General features: G+C 52.3%; 1 protein-coding gene across 3 annotated transcripts in view; it reads right to left on the bottom strand.

The window, feature by feature from the left end:
* The window catches only part of MMD2 (monocyte to macrophage differentiation associated 2), a 63,026-nt gene that overhangs the window by 23,045 nt on the left and 23,952 nt on the right, over positions 1 to 16,029 (bottom strand). For all 3 annotated transcript variants that reach the window (XM_040231679.1, XM_040231670.1, XM_040231688.1), the window contains exons 2-3: positions 5,146 to 5,227; positions 3,160 to 3,320 (exon numbers count right to left, since the gene is read on the bottom strand). In XM_040231679.1, coding sequence (XP_040087613.1) covers positions 3,160 to 3,320; positions 5,146 to 5,227 — 243 coding nt within the window. The remainder of the gene's footprint in view (positions 1 to 3,159; positions 3,321 to 5,145; positions 5,228 to 16,029) is intronic.

Raw genomic sequence — 16,029 nt, 5'->3', positions numbered from 1 at the left:
CACAGACTCACAGATACAGAGAAGAAACGAGTGGTCACCAGTGGGGAGAGGAAAGGGGACGGGGCAAGACAGGGAAGGCAACGAAAGATACAAACTGTTAACGTTTAAAACAAGCTACAAGGGGAGTTCCCCGGTGGTCCAGTGGGTAGGACTGGGTGCTTTCACTGCAGTGGCCTGGGTTCAATCCCTGGTCAGGGAACTAAGATCCCGCATGCCTTGAGATGTGACTAAATAAATAAATATTGAGTAATAAAACACAATAAAATAAGCTACAAGGACGTATCATACAATACGGGGAATATAGCCAGTGTTTTGCAGTAACTATAAATGGAATATAATCTGTAAAAAATTGTGAATCACTAATTGTACATCTGTAACTTATGTGGTACATCAATTATACTTCAAATTAAACAGTGAAAAAAATTCAACTATACTCAATATTTTTAATAACTTATATGGGAAAAGAATCTGAAAAAGTATGTGTGTGTGTGTGTGTGTATAACTGAATCACTTTGTCGTACGCCTGAAACTAACACAAGATTATAAACCAACTATGCTTCAGTTAGAAAAAAAAAAAAAGAACTAAAAAATACACTCAATAGAAGCACAGCAAGCAGAAGAAAACATGGAAAATTAAACATGTATTAATTTTATTTCAGTCTCTTTTCATTCAACCAGCAAACCTAGGTGCCCCTGAAGACCCTCTGGGTTCTGCTATTCCAGTTCAGGTCCAAGTTCTGGAGCCAGAAGGCCTGGGTTCGGATCCCAACCCTACCACGGAGGAACGATGACCCTGAGCAAGAACTTGCCCTCCTGGGTCTCAGCTCCCTCACCTGTGAAACAGGGAGGAGTACTGGCATCCTCCCACGGGGTGAGGGTGAAGTGGTCAGGACTCAGCACCACACAAAACAGGAAGTGCTCACAAACGTCACCCGTTTCCATTATGACCTCACCTTCAAGAGCAGACTACACTCCTTAACACGTCTGGCCAGCGTGGTGCAGCCTCCAAAACGGTCCCCAAGGAGCCCCGCCTCCTGGTCCCCACAGCCTCGTGCAGCCCTTCCCACAGTGAGCACAGCAAATGCGTGGAGCCGACGCAAGGTGTGGTTTCTGAGGCTGACAACCTCCGCCTTGTTCTCTTGGATCATTAACTACGGAGGGGAACCAGCCACGGGGCCGTGGAGAGGTCCACGTGGGAAGGACCAAGCACCCCCAAGGATCCAGCACCGATGCGCCAGCCCTGCAAGGCAGCAGCCTCGGAAGTGGCTCCTCCAGTACCTGGAAGCCCCAGCAGCATCTTGACCACATCAGCAACCTTAGACCGGAACCACACAGCAAAGCTCCCCAATTCCTGCCTCTCTGAAGCTTAGAGAGAGAGGATTGGAGTTCATAATTATTTGAGGTCTCCATGATTCAGAATAATCTGTTACTCGGCAGAAAGATAACTAATACAAACTGTGATTCAGTCTAGCCACTGCAGCCCTCGTTAAATGTGGCCAGCGTTTCTATCTGACGCTGGGCTAACTGCATGTCGCCCTAGAAATACAGGGAGTAACAACAGCTAACGTGTAGAGAACACATTCTGTAATCAGAGCACCGTGCAAAGCTCTTAAGCATGACCTCTTTAACCCCACCTAGCGGGGCAGGGGCCATGACTTCATCCACCACATCACACCGAAGGGCAGCACGGTCACACTGCTGACAAGTGGGCCCCACACCCAGGGACTGGTGTCTTCAGAAGGAAAAGGAGAGGAGGCCTGGGACACACAGATGCACAGAAGGAAGGCCTATGGAGAGAAGCAGAGACTGGAGTGACGCTGCCACAAGCCGAGGAACCGGGGAGCCACCAGAAGCTGGAGAAGGAAATACAGGGTCCTCCCCTGGAGACGTGGCCCCACTGACTTGCTCATCTCAGAGTCTGGCCTCCTAGACCGAGAGTGGCTAAGCTCCTGTTGTTTCAGGATGCTGTGTGGGGGAATTTGTTACAGCAGCCACAGGACTCTCATACAGTGGGGTCCACCAGGACCCACGGAAAGAGAGGGGACAGGACCGGTGGGATACAGCAGAGTCACAGGGCTTCTGGGGGGCAGGAGGGGCACTGGACATGGGGACCAGCTGTGATCACTGCAGCTGCTACAATGGACCAGAGAGTCCCCTCACTCTGTGGGGGCCCTGGAGTCCTGGAACCAGTTCTGGCCTGGCCACGACCAGTGACGTCACCTTAAGCATGTCCCGTCACCTTCCAAATTCAGAGTCGTCATCCACAAAAACCGGGATTCTGTAAGCTGCCACGTGGATGAGCCCTGGGATGTCTCAAAGAAGCCGGTGACAAAGGGCAGAAGCACCCCCAAGTGTCCGTAACAGCTGAATGGATAAACAAAGTGCGGTCCAACCACACAGTGAGACATGCTCCAGCCTTGAGAAGGAAGGCGATTCTGACCCCTGCCGTGACGAGGATGAGCTCTGAGGATGCTGTGCTCACACAAGGCTGAGTAGGAAGTGATCCCACTTACACAAGGTACACAGAGCAGACAACTCACAGAGACTGGAGGGCAGAAGGGCGGTGCTGGGGGCCGGGAGGAGATGGGGCGTTAGTGTTTAATGGAGACACGGCCTCGGCTTGGGAAGATGAAAATATTCAGCAGATGGATGGTGGTGGTGACAGCTGTACAACAGTGTTAACGTGCTTAACGACACTGGATGGTACACTTGGAAACGGTCAGGATGGTCAATTTTACACCATGCTTATTTACCACAAAACAAACCAAAATTAAAATCCAAGATGCTAATCCCTACACTGCAGAATTTTTGGAGAGATCCAAAGTGACAGCTGCAGAGAGCCCGGAACCTAGGGGTGCCCAGAAACGAGCAGTTACTGCGACAGTAAAGGGTCCCTCATAACGACCTCGGAGTGAGGGGCTTGCTCTTCCGGCTGCTCAGAGGGGAGCACACGAAGCTTCTGAGGGTGAAGGGGTTCCCCGGGGGGACTCAACCCCGCTGGCCTCAAGCAAACGTGGCGCAAGGCCTTCCATCCTGGGCCCCTCTCTGCTCAGCCAAGCACAGCCCGAGGCATCTCGCCCCGCCTCGGCCCGCCGTGGGCCCCAGCCCTGGTGACCCCGCCACGCACACACCCCCACCCGTGGGCTGGGCAGCAGGCACCTGAGGTGGCTCTTCTTCCAGGAGACGGTGTGGAACACGGTGGATACCACGAAGAGCCCGCAGAGCCCGAGGCCGTAGATCCAGGCAGAGATGGCCTCCCAGTTGTCGTCCGACAGGAAGTAGAGGTTGGAGCTGCCCAGGATGCTGGGGATGATCCAGAGCTGGAGGCAGGGAGGGGCGGTGCTGCAAGGCCGGCCTCTGGAGCAGGGGCCAGGCAAGTGCACCGCCCCCGAGCGGCCCCCATGCGTTTTCTCCAGACCTGCACTGCTCGACAGAACTCCCGTTGTGGAGGGAAGGTTCTCGACCTGCACTGCTCCACAGAACTTCCACAGTGGTGGAAAATTTCTAGACCTGCACTGTCCAGTATGGAAGCCTCCAAGCCCACACAGCTACCGAGCACATGAAATGTGGCTTGTACCACTAAGGACTTGCCGCTTTCATTTTCTTTCATCTTAACTGGCTTCAACTGTGACTCTAACAGCTATACCAGGACAGTGGCAACCATACATAGCGGTGAAACAGGAAGCCAAGAGCTCCTGTCTTCAGGACGCGTCTCTGGCCACCGCCCCCATCCTCCATGTCTGCTGCTAACCCGGCCTCGAGCACCCTAGGCTGGCCATGATGCTTCACACTGCTGCACTGATGCCCACAGGCTTCTCCCCGAAGACGTCCCTCCCCACAGTGTCTACCTGGAAAACTTACCCTTCAAATCCTGGTTTATCCATTCGTTCCTCTGAGAAGTCTCAGAGTTCTGCAAAGCACTGGGCGGGGGGTGGGAGTACATGGTCTCTAAAAGAGTCTGTCTAATTCTCTGTGTTGGGAGCACTTATTTTGGAGAGAGACTCTACAGCAGCTCCAGCCGACAAAAGTACTTAACACAATGCAGGTGGTGCAGCAAATTTTATTTTTCATTAGTTTTTCATTTATTTACGTGCCTGTGCCGAGTCTTAGTCACGGCATTTGGTATCCTCAATCCTCACCGAAGTGTGCAGGATGTTTAGTTGCAGAGTGCAGACTCTTAGTGGTGGCATGTGGGATCTAGCTCCCTGACCAGGGATCGAACCTGGGGCCCCCTGCGCTGAGAGCACACAGTCTTCGCCACCAGACCACCAGGAAGTCCCAGCACAGGTAATTTTAGATTTTCCAGTAGCCACATTTTAAAAATGAAAAAATACATTTGTTAATATATTTTGCTTTATTAATATGTTTTATTAATAAATATATTAATTTATTTATATAAATTATAATTTATCTATATAAAGTGTATTTAAATATTACATTAATTATTGATATATTTTTTATTAATGTATTTTGCTTAGTCTGATATATCCAAAGTATCCTTTCAACACGTCATTAATATAAAAAGAACTAAGAGATCTTGCATTCTGTTTTTCACGCTGAGTCTTCAAAAGCTGCTGTGTAGTCTGCACTCTCAGCGCACCTCAGTTCAGATGCGCCGTATTTCAGCTGCGTGAGGCCAGAGGCTACGAAGCTGGACAGTGTAGGTCCGGATCTTCGTAAGATCCTCAAAGGGGCCCAAAGGCTTAAGGACCGCTGCCCAGAGCAGGATTTCGTGGGGGAGATGGGAAGTAGTCCAGGCCCCGGGAAGAGCATGTGCAAAGACACTGGGTCGTGCCTTCTAGTTTGGAAACAGCGGGTGGGATTCAGGGTAAGATCACGGCAGGGGGAGGTGGGCCGACATTCAGGCTGAGACCTGTATCTGGGAGCTTCTACCGAGCCCGGACGCTGTGCCGGGTACTAGGGGGCCACTGAAGGCTCTTAAGGCCAAAGAGAAGCACGCTCAGAGCCACAGTCCCATTTACCCACATGACCTTCCCTCGGGATCCCACTGACTCTTCCAGGGCCACGGAAGAAGGCCCGAGGGGCAGGCCCCTCGGGTCACCGCCCTGGGATGAGAACACTGACTCCAAGGGCAACAGGCTGCCTCCCGGCCCCTCTTGTGCCGCTCAGCTCCCCGAGACTCACAGCGTGGGTGGCACAGTTGGCAGCATGCTCATACTCCGTGGGCTGGTACCTCTTGTGGGCAGGAACCCGGTGGTTCATGAACCTGGGGGGAGACACATAACCCCCGGGAGCTGGGCCGAGGCAGCTGGCAGCAGCCCCGGTCACAGAGCCCAGGCGCCCTCGGCCCTGCTGGTGGGGAGGGCCCGCCTCCGCTCTCCTCCCCTCCCCTCACTCTCTCTATTACACCTTTTTTGAACTATCCAGCATTTTGAGCCAAATCCCCAAAGTCACATTTGCTAAATACCAGGTTGCAGGGAATTCCCTGACAGTCCAGTGATTAGGACTCTTTGCTCTCACTGCCAAGGGCCCAGGTTCAATTCATGGTCAGGGAACTAAGATCCTGTAAGTCGTCAAGTATGGCTAAAATATTAATAAATAAATCCTGGGGCATAGCATGTTCTTTCATTTTCTATTTTTAGTTTTCTTTATGCGTCACAGATACACGGTCTATAGCTCCCCAGGGTGCAGTTCCATGGATTTTACACAGACACACACCCACGTGCCCACCACCCAGAGCACCCAGAGCTCCTTTCCCACGCCCTAGAAAGTGCCTTCAGGCCCCTTCCTCGGAGCACCACCCCTCAAGGAACCTGCCCCCGACCCACACACACTGCAGCTGTAGACCAGTCCCGCCAGTTCCTGATTTTCCCATCTGTGGGATCACACAGCACACACCCTCTGGGTCTGGCTCCTTGTGCTCAGCGCGACTTTTGCAGGATGCAGTAATTGGTTGCTTTCATTGCAAAAGAGTATTTTGCCAGGTGAGCAAACCACAATTCATTTATCCCATCTACTGGAGGTGGACGCTCCAACTTGAGGCTGTTATGGTGACTCTGCTGTGAGCATTCATGGTAGGGAACATATGCACTCATTTCTGCTGGGCATTGATCCACAGGTGGAACGGCCAGGTGACTTTATCTTGACAGTAAACATTCCTTTTTAAAAAACTTTTTTGGCCACATGCGGGATCTTACTTCCCCGACCAGGGATCGAACCTCTGGCCCCTGCAGTGATTGTGCAGAGTCCTAATCATCGCACCACCAGGAAAAGTGAAAGTGAAAGTCGCTCAGTCGTGTCCGACTCTTTGCGACCCCAAGGACTACACAGTGCGTGGAATTCTCCAGGCCAGAATACTGGAGTGGGTAGCCAGTCCCTTCTCCAGGGGATCTTCCCAATCCAGGGATCAAACCCAGGTCCCCCAGAAGTTCCAACGAGAAACATTCCTGATGTTCTGGTGTCTTTAGAGAATCTTCCAAGCCCCACCCCCGCCTCTGTCTGCCCCCGTCTCTCTCCTCCTCCTCACAGGAGCTCCACCGGCCCACAGAGCCATCAAGACCCCTGCTTTCCAGAGGAGGACGCTCCAGGGCAGAGTCAGGAAGCGACATCACCCAGGTGGGACGGGATGGGGCACCTGACCGACAGGACTCCCTGCAGGCGTCTCCAGGTCAGGCTGGCAGGGGGGTGGGGGCTGGGGGATGAGAGCTGCCAACACCTGGCTCTCGGGCAGCGGGCAGCGCCTCACCGGCTCAGAGTCAGGCAGTTCACCTTGGACTCTGCCAGGAATCATCCACCACGTGGGGTTAAACTCCACTTAAACAACGAAAACGAACCCCCACCCCAGGAACCCGATTATTACCAGAAAGACCCACCAACATGAGAAATGGGGGTATGGCTCAGAACAAAGGGCTCAGTGCAGTACAGTGCACAGAGCATTTATAAAGCACCACTGTATGCTGTGTCCACGCCAGGTGTGGGAGGCTTCCCTGCGCTCCAGCGGTTAAGACCCTGCGCTCCCAGTGCGTGCTGTGTGTGGTCCACTTAGCATTTGTTGAGTACCTCCTATATGCTGGATCTACACCACTAAAGCAAATAAAACAACAACAAATAGCGTTATAACAGCTGAATTGTGTCCTCCCAAAATTCCTGTGCTAAAGTCCTGACCCCCCAGGACCTCGGAATCTGACTTATTTGTAAAGAGCTGCAGATGTAATCAGCTGAGATGAGGTCACACTGAAGAGGGGTTGTAAGCAGAGGAGAGCCACAGAGTGCAGACGCGGCGGAGACAGGCCTGGGGCAGCTTCGCGCTGAGCGCGCCAGCAGGCAGCCGGCAGAAGCTGGGAGGGAGGCCCAGAGCAGGTGCATCCGCAAGCCTCCAGAGGGAGCCAAACCGGGGCCCGATTTCCATTGCTTTAAGCCACTAACTCGGAGAAGGAAATGGCAACCCACTCCAGTGTTCTTGCCTGGAGAATCCCAGGGACGGGGGAGCCTGGTGGGCTGCCATCTATAGGGTCGCACAGAGTCGGACACGACTGAAGCGACTTAGCAAGACACTAACTGTGGGGACTCCCCTGGCGGTCCACTGGTTAAGACTGTGCTCTCAGTGCAGGAGGCACAGGTTCGAGGCCTGGTTGGGGAACAGATCACGTATAGAGCACGACATGGCAAAAAAAATAAGAGAATATAACAATTAAGCCACAAAGTGTGTGTTCATCCGTTCCCAGAGACACCAACCCAGGGACACACAGCGTTCCCTTTGACGGATTCTGCCCCAGAGCCCCCCAGAGAGGTGGTGCTAGTTTACACCCTGCTCTTATTGGGCTGGGGGCCGGGACTCCGAGGAGAGCCGTGAAGGGAGAGCTGACACCTTTCTCCTGAGCGGGAAACCAAGTCTCCCCGACCTGTAGCCGTGACTGCCCTCTCCCTTGCCCCTTTAACAAACACCAAGCCCCCCGCGGTGCCAGCCACTTGGTCTGAGGGTGATGTCACGGTTGCCAGGGCGACCAGGATGGGGCAAGTTTATTTATTTATTTCTGGGCTCCACAAAACTTTCCTTGTCTTTCACCCGGAGCTGCCGCTATTGAACGAGGTCGGGAGAGTGGAGAGGGGCCAGGGGCAAAGACCCAAGAAACAGAGTTCCCACAGCCCGCAAGAATGGAGAACGTTTTCTTTAACTCCTTGTGGTGTCCTTTTTCTTCCTCCATAAACCTCTAGGCAGGCATTTTGAAGAGGACAATGCACCCATTGTTTGTTTTTCATTTTCCTTTCCATTTACATTCAGCAAAAGTTCCCCTTTTTGCAGCACATCTTTATATAAGTTTAGGTAAATGAAGAGAATTGCATAACCACCACCATAACCAAGAGACATCAAGGAAATAAGAGGTCCGTCATCCATCCCCCCGAACGCCCTCCTGCCTCCAGCTGCCCTGTCTCTTTCTGCAGTCCTGTAGCCGCTGCTCTGCTCTCTGACCCCTCATAGCTTTCCCATTTCCAGAACCTCATACACATGGGATCATACAGAAGCCCTGCAGGCTTTTTTTTTTTTTTTTTACTGTCTAAAAAGAATTGATTGCCTAAAGTCAAGTGTATTCTTAGATGAAAAGAAACTGTGCTTGGAGTGCCAAACAGGGATTTACTTCTTTTCTGCTTCAACTGTATCTAAGACAAACTTGTTTCCTATGAAAAGCAAATGGACCCTTCTAACATTACTATTCTTGGCCACCATCTCAACCCTTCCAGCCTCTTTTCTTCTTTTCCCCTGGCACAGTCTTTTGAGTTTGGCTTTCTTCGACTCAGCTTAAAGCAGGTTAGCTTCATCCATGCTGTTGCCTGGGTCAATGGCTCTTTCCTTTTCATTGCTGAGAACTAGTCCTTCATATGGACGTGCCATGGCTTGTCTATCAGTTTCCCCAGTATGGGGACGAGGGAGTCATTTTTAACAGCTGAAATGCAGAGAGAAAATTTAGAATGTTCTGGAACAGAGCTGGCAGCCTTCAAGACTGTAGGAAATTTCAGAGTCAGCATTTCTAGCTAGTTGCTGCTCGTTCAAATAAAGGAGAGAAGTGGGCCTTCTGCCTGCTTTCTGGAGAACGGAATCCACCTTCTGTGGCCAGCCCGGCCACTTAGATGACCACGTGGCCGCAGCACATCATGGAGGGCTCCCAAACTGAGCTGCCAGGAGACCAGGACCGAAGGTCGACTCCCACCCTGAGCTGGTGGGGGCAGGGCTTTGGAGCCAGACACACAGCTGGGTGGAAAGTCCCTGCCTGGTCACGTCGCTGCTGCGTGACACAGGGGAAACATCTTAACGTCTCTGGGCTGCCACACAACTTCCTCATGTGTCCATAGCATACCACCGCAGGCCCCTCAAACGTACGTTCTTCTTGAACGTAAAATACATTCGTTCCATCCCAACAACCCCAAATGTCTCAACTCAACCCAGCATCACTTCTAAAGCCCAAACTTCAAAGTCTCATCGAAACATCATCTGGGGCTTCCCTGACGGCTCAGTGGTAAAGAAAGCGCTTGCAATGCAGGAGAGGCGAGTTCAATCCCTGCATCCGTCCCCTGCATCAGGAAGATCCCCTGGAGGAGGAAATGGCAACCCACTCCAGTGTTCTGGCCTGGAGAATCCCAGGGACAGAGGAGCCTGGCGGGCTACAGTCCACGGGATCGCAAAGAGTCAGACCCGACTGAGAGAGCGAGCAGGTCAAGTGGAGCGAAACATCTAATGCAGACATGGGTGAGACACGGAAGTACAGTTCATTCAGGCAAAATTCCTCTCCAGCTGTGAGTCTGGGAAACCAAATACGATGGTGAGACAGGCGCGGGACAGACATTCCCATTAAAAAAAAAAAAAAAAGATAGCAAAAAGAAGGAAGGGATTCCAAGCTCTGCAGCAAGAGCTGCTGCTGCTGCTGCTAAGTCACATCAGTCGTGTCCGACTCTGTGCGACCCCTTGGACAGCAGCCGACCAGGCTCCTCTGTCCCTGGGATTTTCCAGGCAAGAATACTGGAGTGGGTTGCCATTTCCTTCTCCAATGCATGCATGCATGCATGCTAAGTTGCTTCAGTCGTGTCCGACTCTGTGTGACCCCATGGAGAGCAGCCCACCAGACTCCCCTGTCCATGGGATTCTCCAGGAGAAGCCCCTGTAATGAGAAGACCGAGCACTGCAACTAGAGAAAGCCCTCACGCAGCAATGAAGACAGCACAGCCAAGACCAAGTAAATGAAAGCAAGAGATCTGTTAAGAGTTGGGAAAAAAGGAGGAAGGGGTGACGGGGCCCAAGCAGGTCCAAAGGGGAGCAAGGCAAGCTCCTTGAGACCGTCAGGCTGGAGAACGTCTTCCCCGGTCCCATGCTCTGCCCTCCGGGGGCCCAGGGTGACAGCATCACTCCCACAGCTCAGCAAGTCACCCCACCCCTGAGACACCCCCACCCTTAGAAACAGGAGCAGCCGGTCCCGCCCCAAGATCTCTGAACCGCCTCTGCTCGTGGCTCTTCCCTCTTTCCGAACAACGGCGCCCGTGTGCAGCCCTCCTACACGATTTCGCCCCAGCTGGGAGGACTCTGCCCCTGGCTTCAGGGCAGAGGCAGATGGGCCCACAGTCCCCACTGACACTAACCTCCTCACGAACGGTCCGCGGGCCACATCCACAGTGTTCCCTTCTGAACACGTGCCCACTATTTAACTAACGTATGGACAGGCGGAGAATTCTCCAAATATTTACGTCCCAGCTGCTTTTTGCGTCACAATTCCTTCTTGGTTTCATTTCTCTCCTCCCGTATCTCACTATAAACAGCTGGGAGGACCAAGCCACTCCATCAACACTGGGCTCGGGGACCACCTCTGCTCGACGTCCAAGGACACCACGTACGAGTCCTGCCCTACCCAGAACACAAACACAGACAACTCGGGCAAAGGTCTCAGCTGCTCTACAGTGAGGACCTTCTGTCCGTTATCCAGTAACATGCCCCTCACCCCACCTGAGACCACGCCACACTGGCCTCAGAATCCCCTGGGAGCGGGGAGGGTGCTGATAACATTCCCATTGCTCAGATGAAAAAAGTGAGGGCCCGAATTTCTGCCAATATCCTAGTCACGACTGTCATGAATTCTCCCAGCAGATGGAGGCTTTCTCTGCCACTCTCTTTCCTTGGTGGGTTCACACCGGAATTACCTTTAAAAGTCCCTTCTCAGGGGACTTCCCTGGCAGTCCAGTGATTAAGAACCTGCCTTGCAATGCATGGGATACAGGTTCAATCCCTGGTTGGGGAACTAAGATCCCACATTCTGTGGAGCAACTAAGCCCGAGAGCCCCAACTAGAGAGTCCATGCCCCACTATGAAAGATCTCACATGATGCAACTAAGACCCGCCTCAGCAAATAAGTAAATACATTTCTTTAAAAAGTCCCTTCTTGCCTTTTACTTCCATGAACTTCAAAACCCTTCCAGTCCCTACTCCTTCAATCTCAGCCCCAGCCCTTATCAGCCCGCGTGTCCGTGGACAAGTTACTCAAGCCTTCTGGGCCTCACTTTTCTCATCTGAGCAATGGGGGTGTTATCACCACCCACCCTGGGGGATCCCAAAGGGATGGAATGGGTTAATCTGTGCACAGCACTCAGTATACATTGACCCATGACTGATACTGATGATTCTCTTACTATAAATCCTCCATGGTTTTACTGAACCCACTTTACAGCTGAGAAAACTGAGGTCCAGAAAATCAAATCACCTTTCTGATGCAATTACTCTGGCCACCTGATGCGGAGAACTGACTCATTGGAAAAGACTCTGATGCTGAGAAAGATTGAAGGTGGGAGGAGAAGGGGATGACAGAGGATGAGATGGTTGGATGCCATCACCGACTCGATGGACATGAGTTTGAGCAAGCTCCGGGAGTTGGTGATGGACAGGGAAGCCTGGCGTGCTGCAGTCCGTGGGATCACAAACAGTCAGACACGACTGAGCGACTGAACTGAACTGAAGTGATTCAAGACAGCTAGGAAAGGATGGAGCCCGGATTTCAGCCTAGGACTGTCCAACCTCAAGACCTGGGCTACAAGAAGGTAGCAAGACACAGTGTGTGAAGTGACCTGCGCACAGGAGGCACGTATACACACTGACCCCTCTCTGCCTCCTCTATCAGCTCTGGAAGAGGTGCTCTAATGTGTCTAAGTAAGGAAAGAAGAAGCTTTGCACAGACAAAGACCCTCTGTTAACACACCAGCATGGAGGTGACATGAGCTGAGTCTCCACTGGGCCACCACCGCTCCCCTCCCCGGAATCCAACACCGCCCGGGACAACAGCGTCATCATCCCTCGCCTAGCAGGCTGGAGGAAGGGCCCAGGGCTGGTGTTGCTGCCCTTTACAATTACCGGGGAGATCTGAAAAGTCCCTGACAAAACAGAATCAATGGGGTGGGAGGAAAATGTTCTTTTAAAACTTCCCAGACGATTCCAGTGTAGGGGCACGGCTGAGGAGCATGGGCCGGAGGCAGAGGCCAGCAGGCAGGGGCTGAGGAGCATGGGCCGGAGGCAGAGGCCGGCAGGCAGGGGCTGAGGAGCATGGGCCGGAGGCAGAGGCCGGCAGGCAGGGGCTGAGGGGCAGTGGGCTGGAGGCAGAGGCCGGCAGGAAGGGGCTGAGGGGCAGTGGGCTGGAGGCAGAGGCCGGCAGGCAGGGGCTGAGGGGCAGTGGGCCGGAGGCAGAGGCCGGCAGGCAGGGGCCGAGGGGCCCCACATGGACGGCGCCAGGTGCCACACAGCAGCGATGGCCCCAGACCCCTGGACCACAGAATGAACGCCAGGCCCAGCAGAGGCAGCACACGGACTTCAGCTCACACTCCAGTTCTGACCAACGGATAAGAGCCTGCCTGGAGCGCTGTGCTGAAAGAATTCTGAGAAGGAACCTAGGTGATGAATTAGCAATGTCTGCCACGGGCGCCGGGCAGGCGAGAGGCAGCCGTCGCTGGTGTTAAGAGTTCCCTGCAAAGCTTCCGCTCCCTCCCCCTCTCCCAGCCTCACAAGGACGCTGTAAACTGAGCAGGGCCGAGATGATGCTTGTCATTTTATACAGGGATTCTGAGACGCAACTCAGGAATGGTGCGGCTGACTGCAACCCAGGCAGGTTTAGACGATCCACTCGCCGCCTCTTTCAGCCCTGTCCATGGTCCTGACGGGAAAGGTCCCAGACGGGTTTAGAGGATCCGCTCACCGCCTCTTTCAGCCCTGTCCATGGTCCTGACGGGAAAGGTCCTGCCATCAGTCTTTCACACGGTAGGATGAAGTATCCGGTCATCCCCTCCTGGATGGAGGACTGGCCGTGGAGCCAGAGGTGAAGGGAGAGGAGGAGCAGAGCCCTTTCCTAGCTCCTGGAAGCCCCACCTCACTGGCCAGGGGTCACAGCAGCCCTGGCCACAAGTTATCCATGACCCCCAGGCCCCCTAAACTCTGGCTGTGTCAACCCCTCCCATGCTGGACTGGGCTCACCAAGACTATCTCCCAGGCCCCACTGGCCAGGGTAAAGCCCTGGAGGACCCAGAGCATAAACACCTGTGCCAAGGCCAAGAACAGAAATCACCAGGCAGCTCCCGCATGGGCTAGAAGACCCTGTGTTCCAGGGCATCTGCTTCCTTTGTTTTCTATCCCTGACTCACTCCCTGTAATTTCTCCTCACCCAGGAAAGCTCTCTCCATAGTCCACAGTCATCATGCCTCTTGGCCTTGCACCCATTGTTCCTTCTGCTTAAAAGTCCCTTTCCCCCTTTTCTAGCTGGTGAACTCCTATTCAGCCTTCAGAACCCAGGTCAAAAGGCCCTTCGCCTGAAAAAGCCTTCCTTGAGCCCTACTATCACACCCCATCCAGACTGGATTGTAAACTGCCCCCTCTCACCTCAAGGCCACTGCTTAGGTTGCCTGTTTGGAATTTCCTTCCCCCTCTTGTCTTCCCAGAGCATTCCCAGGAAGAAGGCGGCTCTTTCCTCAGGACCCCCACAGCAGCCTGTGTGACCCATATTGTAGCATGGATGATCCGTATTTAGGTGCTTCTGGGTCTGCCTCGGCCCCAAGACTGCAAACCAGGGGACTGGCCCTGATTCCTCTTCACCTACCTGGACCCAGTGCAGAACCTGCACGCAACAGGTGATGCTCGCATGCAACCAAATAACCAACCATCTCTGAGCATTTACGATGTTGTTCAGACTCCATGTGACCAGTCAGGAACAGCCACTGTCTTTTAAAAACCTTCAGAGCTTTTGGATTAGATGGATTCCAGAGACATGGGTTAATCCAGCCAGGACCTTGGCTGCCCAAGGTCACACGATTCCAGCAGTGGGAGACAACTTGCTGGTTTAGAAAAGCAGGAAGTAAGAAAGGAAACCCCAGTGAAGGCCTGGGGAGAAGAGGGGAAATACTACTTCTTTTCTCTCTATTTCTGGGCTGCTTGACCGGCTACAATGTTCATTTGCTTAAAAAAATTTTTTGTTAAAATCTAATAAAATATTTTAAATATGGAAGTCTATGTCTGAAATCAATATTTGAAACTCTATGTTCTCCAACCTACAGCATTAGAGTTGGAAGAGGAGAGAGGCTGGTCCCAAAGAGAGTTCTGGAAACCATCCAACTGCCCATCCGGAATACCTTGGAAATACACGGCAGAGGGTCCCAAGCAGAACTAGACTGCAGAGAGAACCAGTCAGAGAATACCTTGCACTCAGAGATGCGGGCACATCACAGTCATGGTGCCAAACAGGACGGGCTCTCTTACATAAACTTCAAGAACCGGCAACAGCAGTCTTTGAGGATAAACACCAGGACAGTGGCTACCCTTGGAATCATTAAGGGATTTGATCTGGGTGCTGGCCCCATGGGTGTGCTCAGTTTTCCAGCCTTAATGGAAAGGTGCACAATTTCCAGTAGTTGCTGTTTTTCAGTTGCTAAGTCATGTCTCTGCAGCTGCATGGACTGCAGCATGCCAGGCTTCCCTGTTCCTCACTCTTTTCTGGAGTTTGCTCAGATTCATGTCCATTGAATCAGTGATGTTACCTAACCCTCTCATCCTCTGCCATGCCCTTTGCCTTTTGCCTTTAATCTTTCCCAGCATCAGGGTCTTTTCCAATGAGTCAGTTCTTTGCATCAGGTGGCCAAAGTATTGGAGCTTCAGCCTCAGCATCAGTCCTTCCAATGTATATTCAAGTTTGATTTCCTTTAGGATCTACTGGTTTGATCTCTTTGCAATCAGAGGGACTCTCAAGAGTCTTCTCCAGCACCACAGTTCAAAACCATCAGTTCTCTGGTGCTCAGCCTTCTATATGGTCCAACTCCCACATCCATATGTGACCACTGGGAAAAAACATAGCTTTGCCTATATGGACTTCTATCAGCAAAATGACATCTCTGCTTTTTAATATGCTGTCTGGATTTATCATAGCTTTCCTTCCAAGGAGCAAGTGTCTTTTAATTTCATGGCTGCAGTCACCATCTGCAGTGATTTAGGAGCCCTAGAAAATAAAATCTGTCACTGTTTCCATCTTTTCCCCTTCCTTTTGCCATGAAATGATGGGACCGGATGCCATGATCTTAGTTTCTTAAATGTTGAGTTTTAAGCCAGCTTTTTCACTCTCCCCTTTCACCCTCATCAAGAGGCTCTTTAGTTCCTTTTCACTTTCTTCCATTAGACTGGTATCTTCTATATATCTGAGGTTATTGATATTTCTCCCGGCAATCTTGAATACAGCTTGTGATTCATCCAGCCCAGCATTCTGCATGATGTACTCTGCATGTAAGTTAAATAAAGCAGGATGACAAGATACAGCCTTGTCGTACTCCTTTCCCAATTTTGATCCGGTCAGTTCAGTTGCTCAGTCATGTCCGACTCTTTGCGACCCCACAAATCACAGCACACCAGGCCTCCCTGTCCATCACCAACTCCAGGAGTTCACTCAAACTCATGTCCATCAAGTCGGTGATGCCATCCAGCCATCTCATCCTCTGTCGTCCCCTTCTCCTCCTGCCCCCAATCCCTCCCAGCATCAGGGTTTTTTCCAATGAGTCAACTCTTTGCATGAG

Source organism: Oryx dammah, unplaced genomic scaffold (genome assembly GCF_014754425.2).
Source record: "Oryx dammah isolate SB20612 unplaced genomic scaffold, SCBI_Odam_1.1 HiC_scaffold_2, whole genome shotgun sequence".
NCBI lineage: Eukaryota > Metazoa > Chordata > Mammalia > Artiodactyla > Bovidae > Oryx > Oryx dammah.
This window is presented reverse-complemented; position numbering and strand designations above follow the sequence as displayed.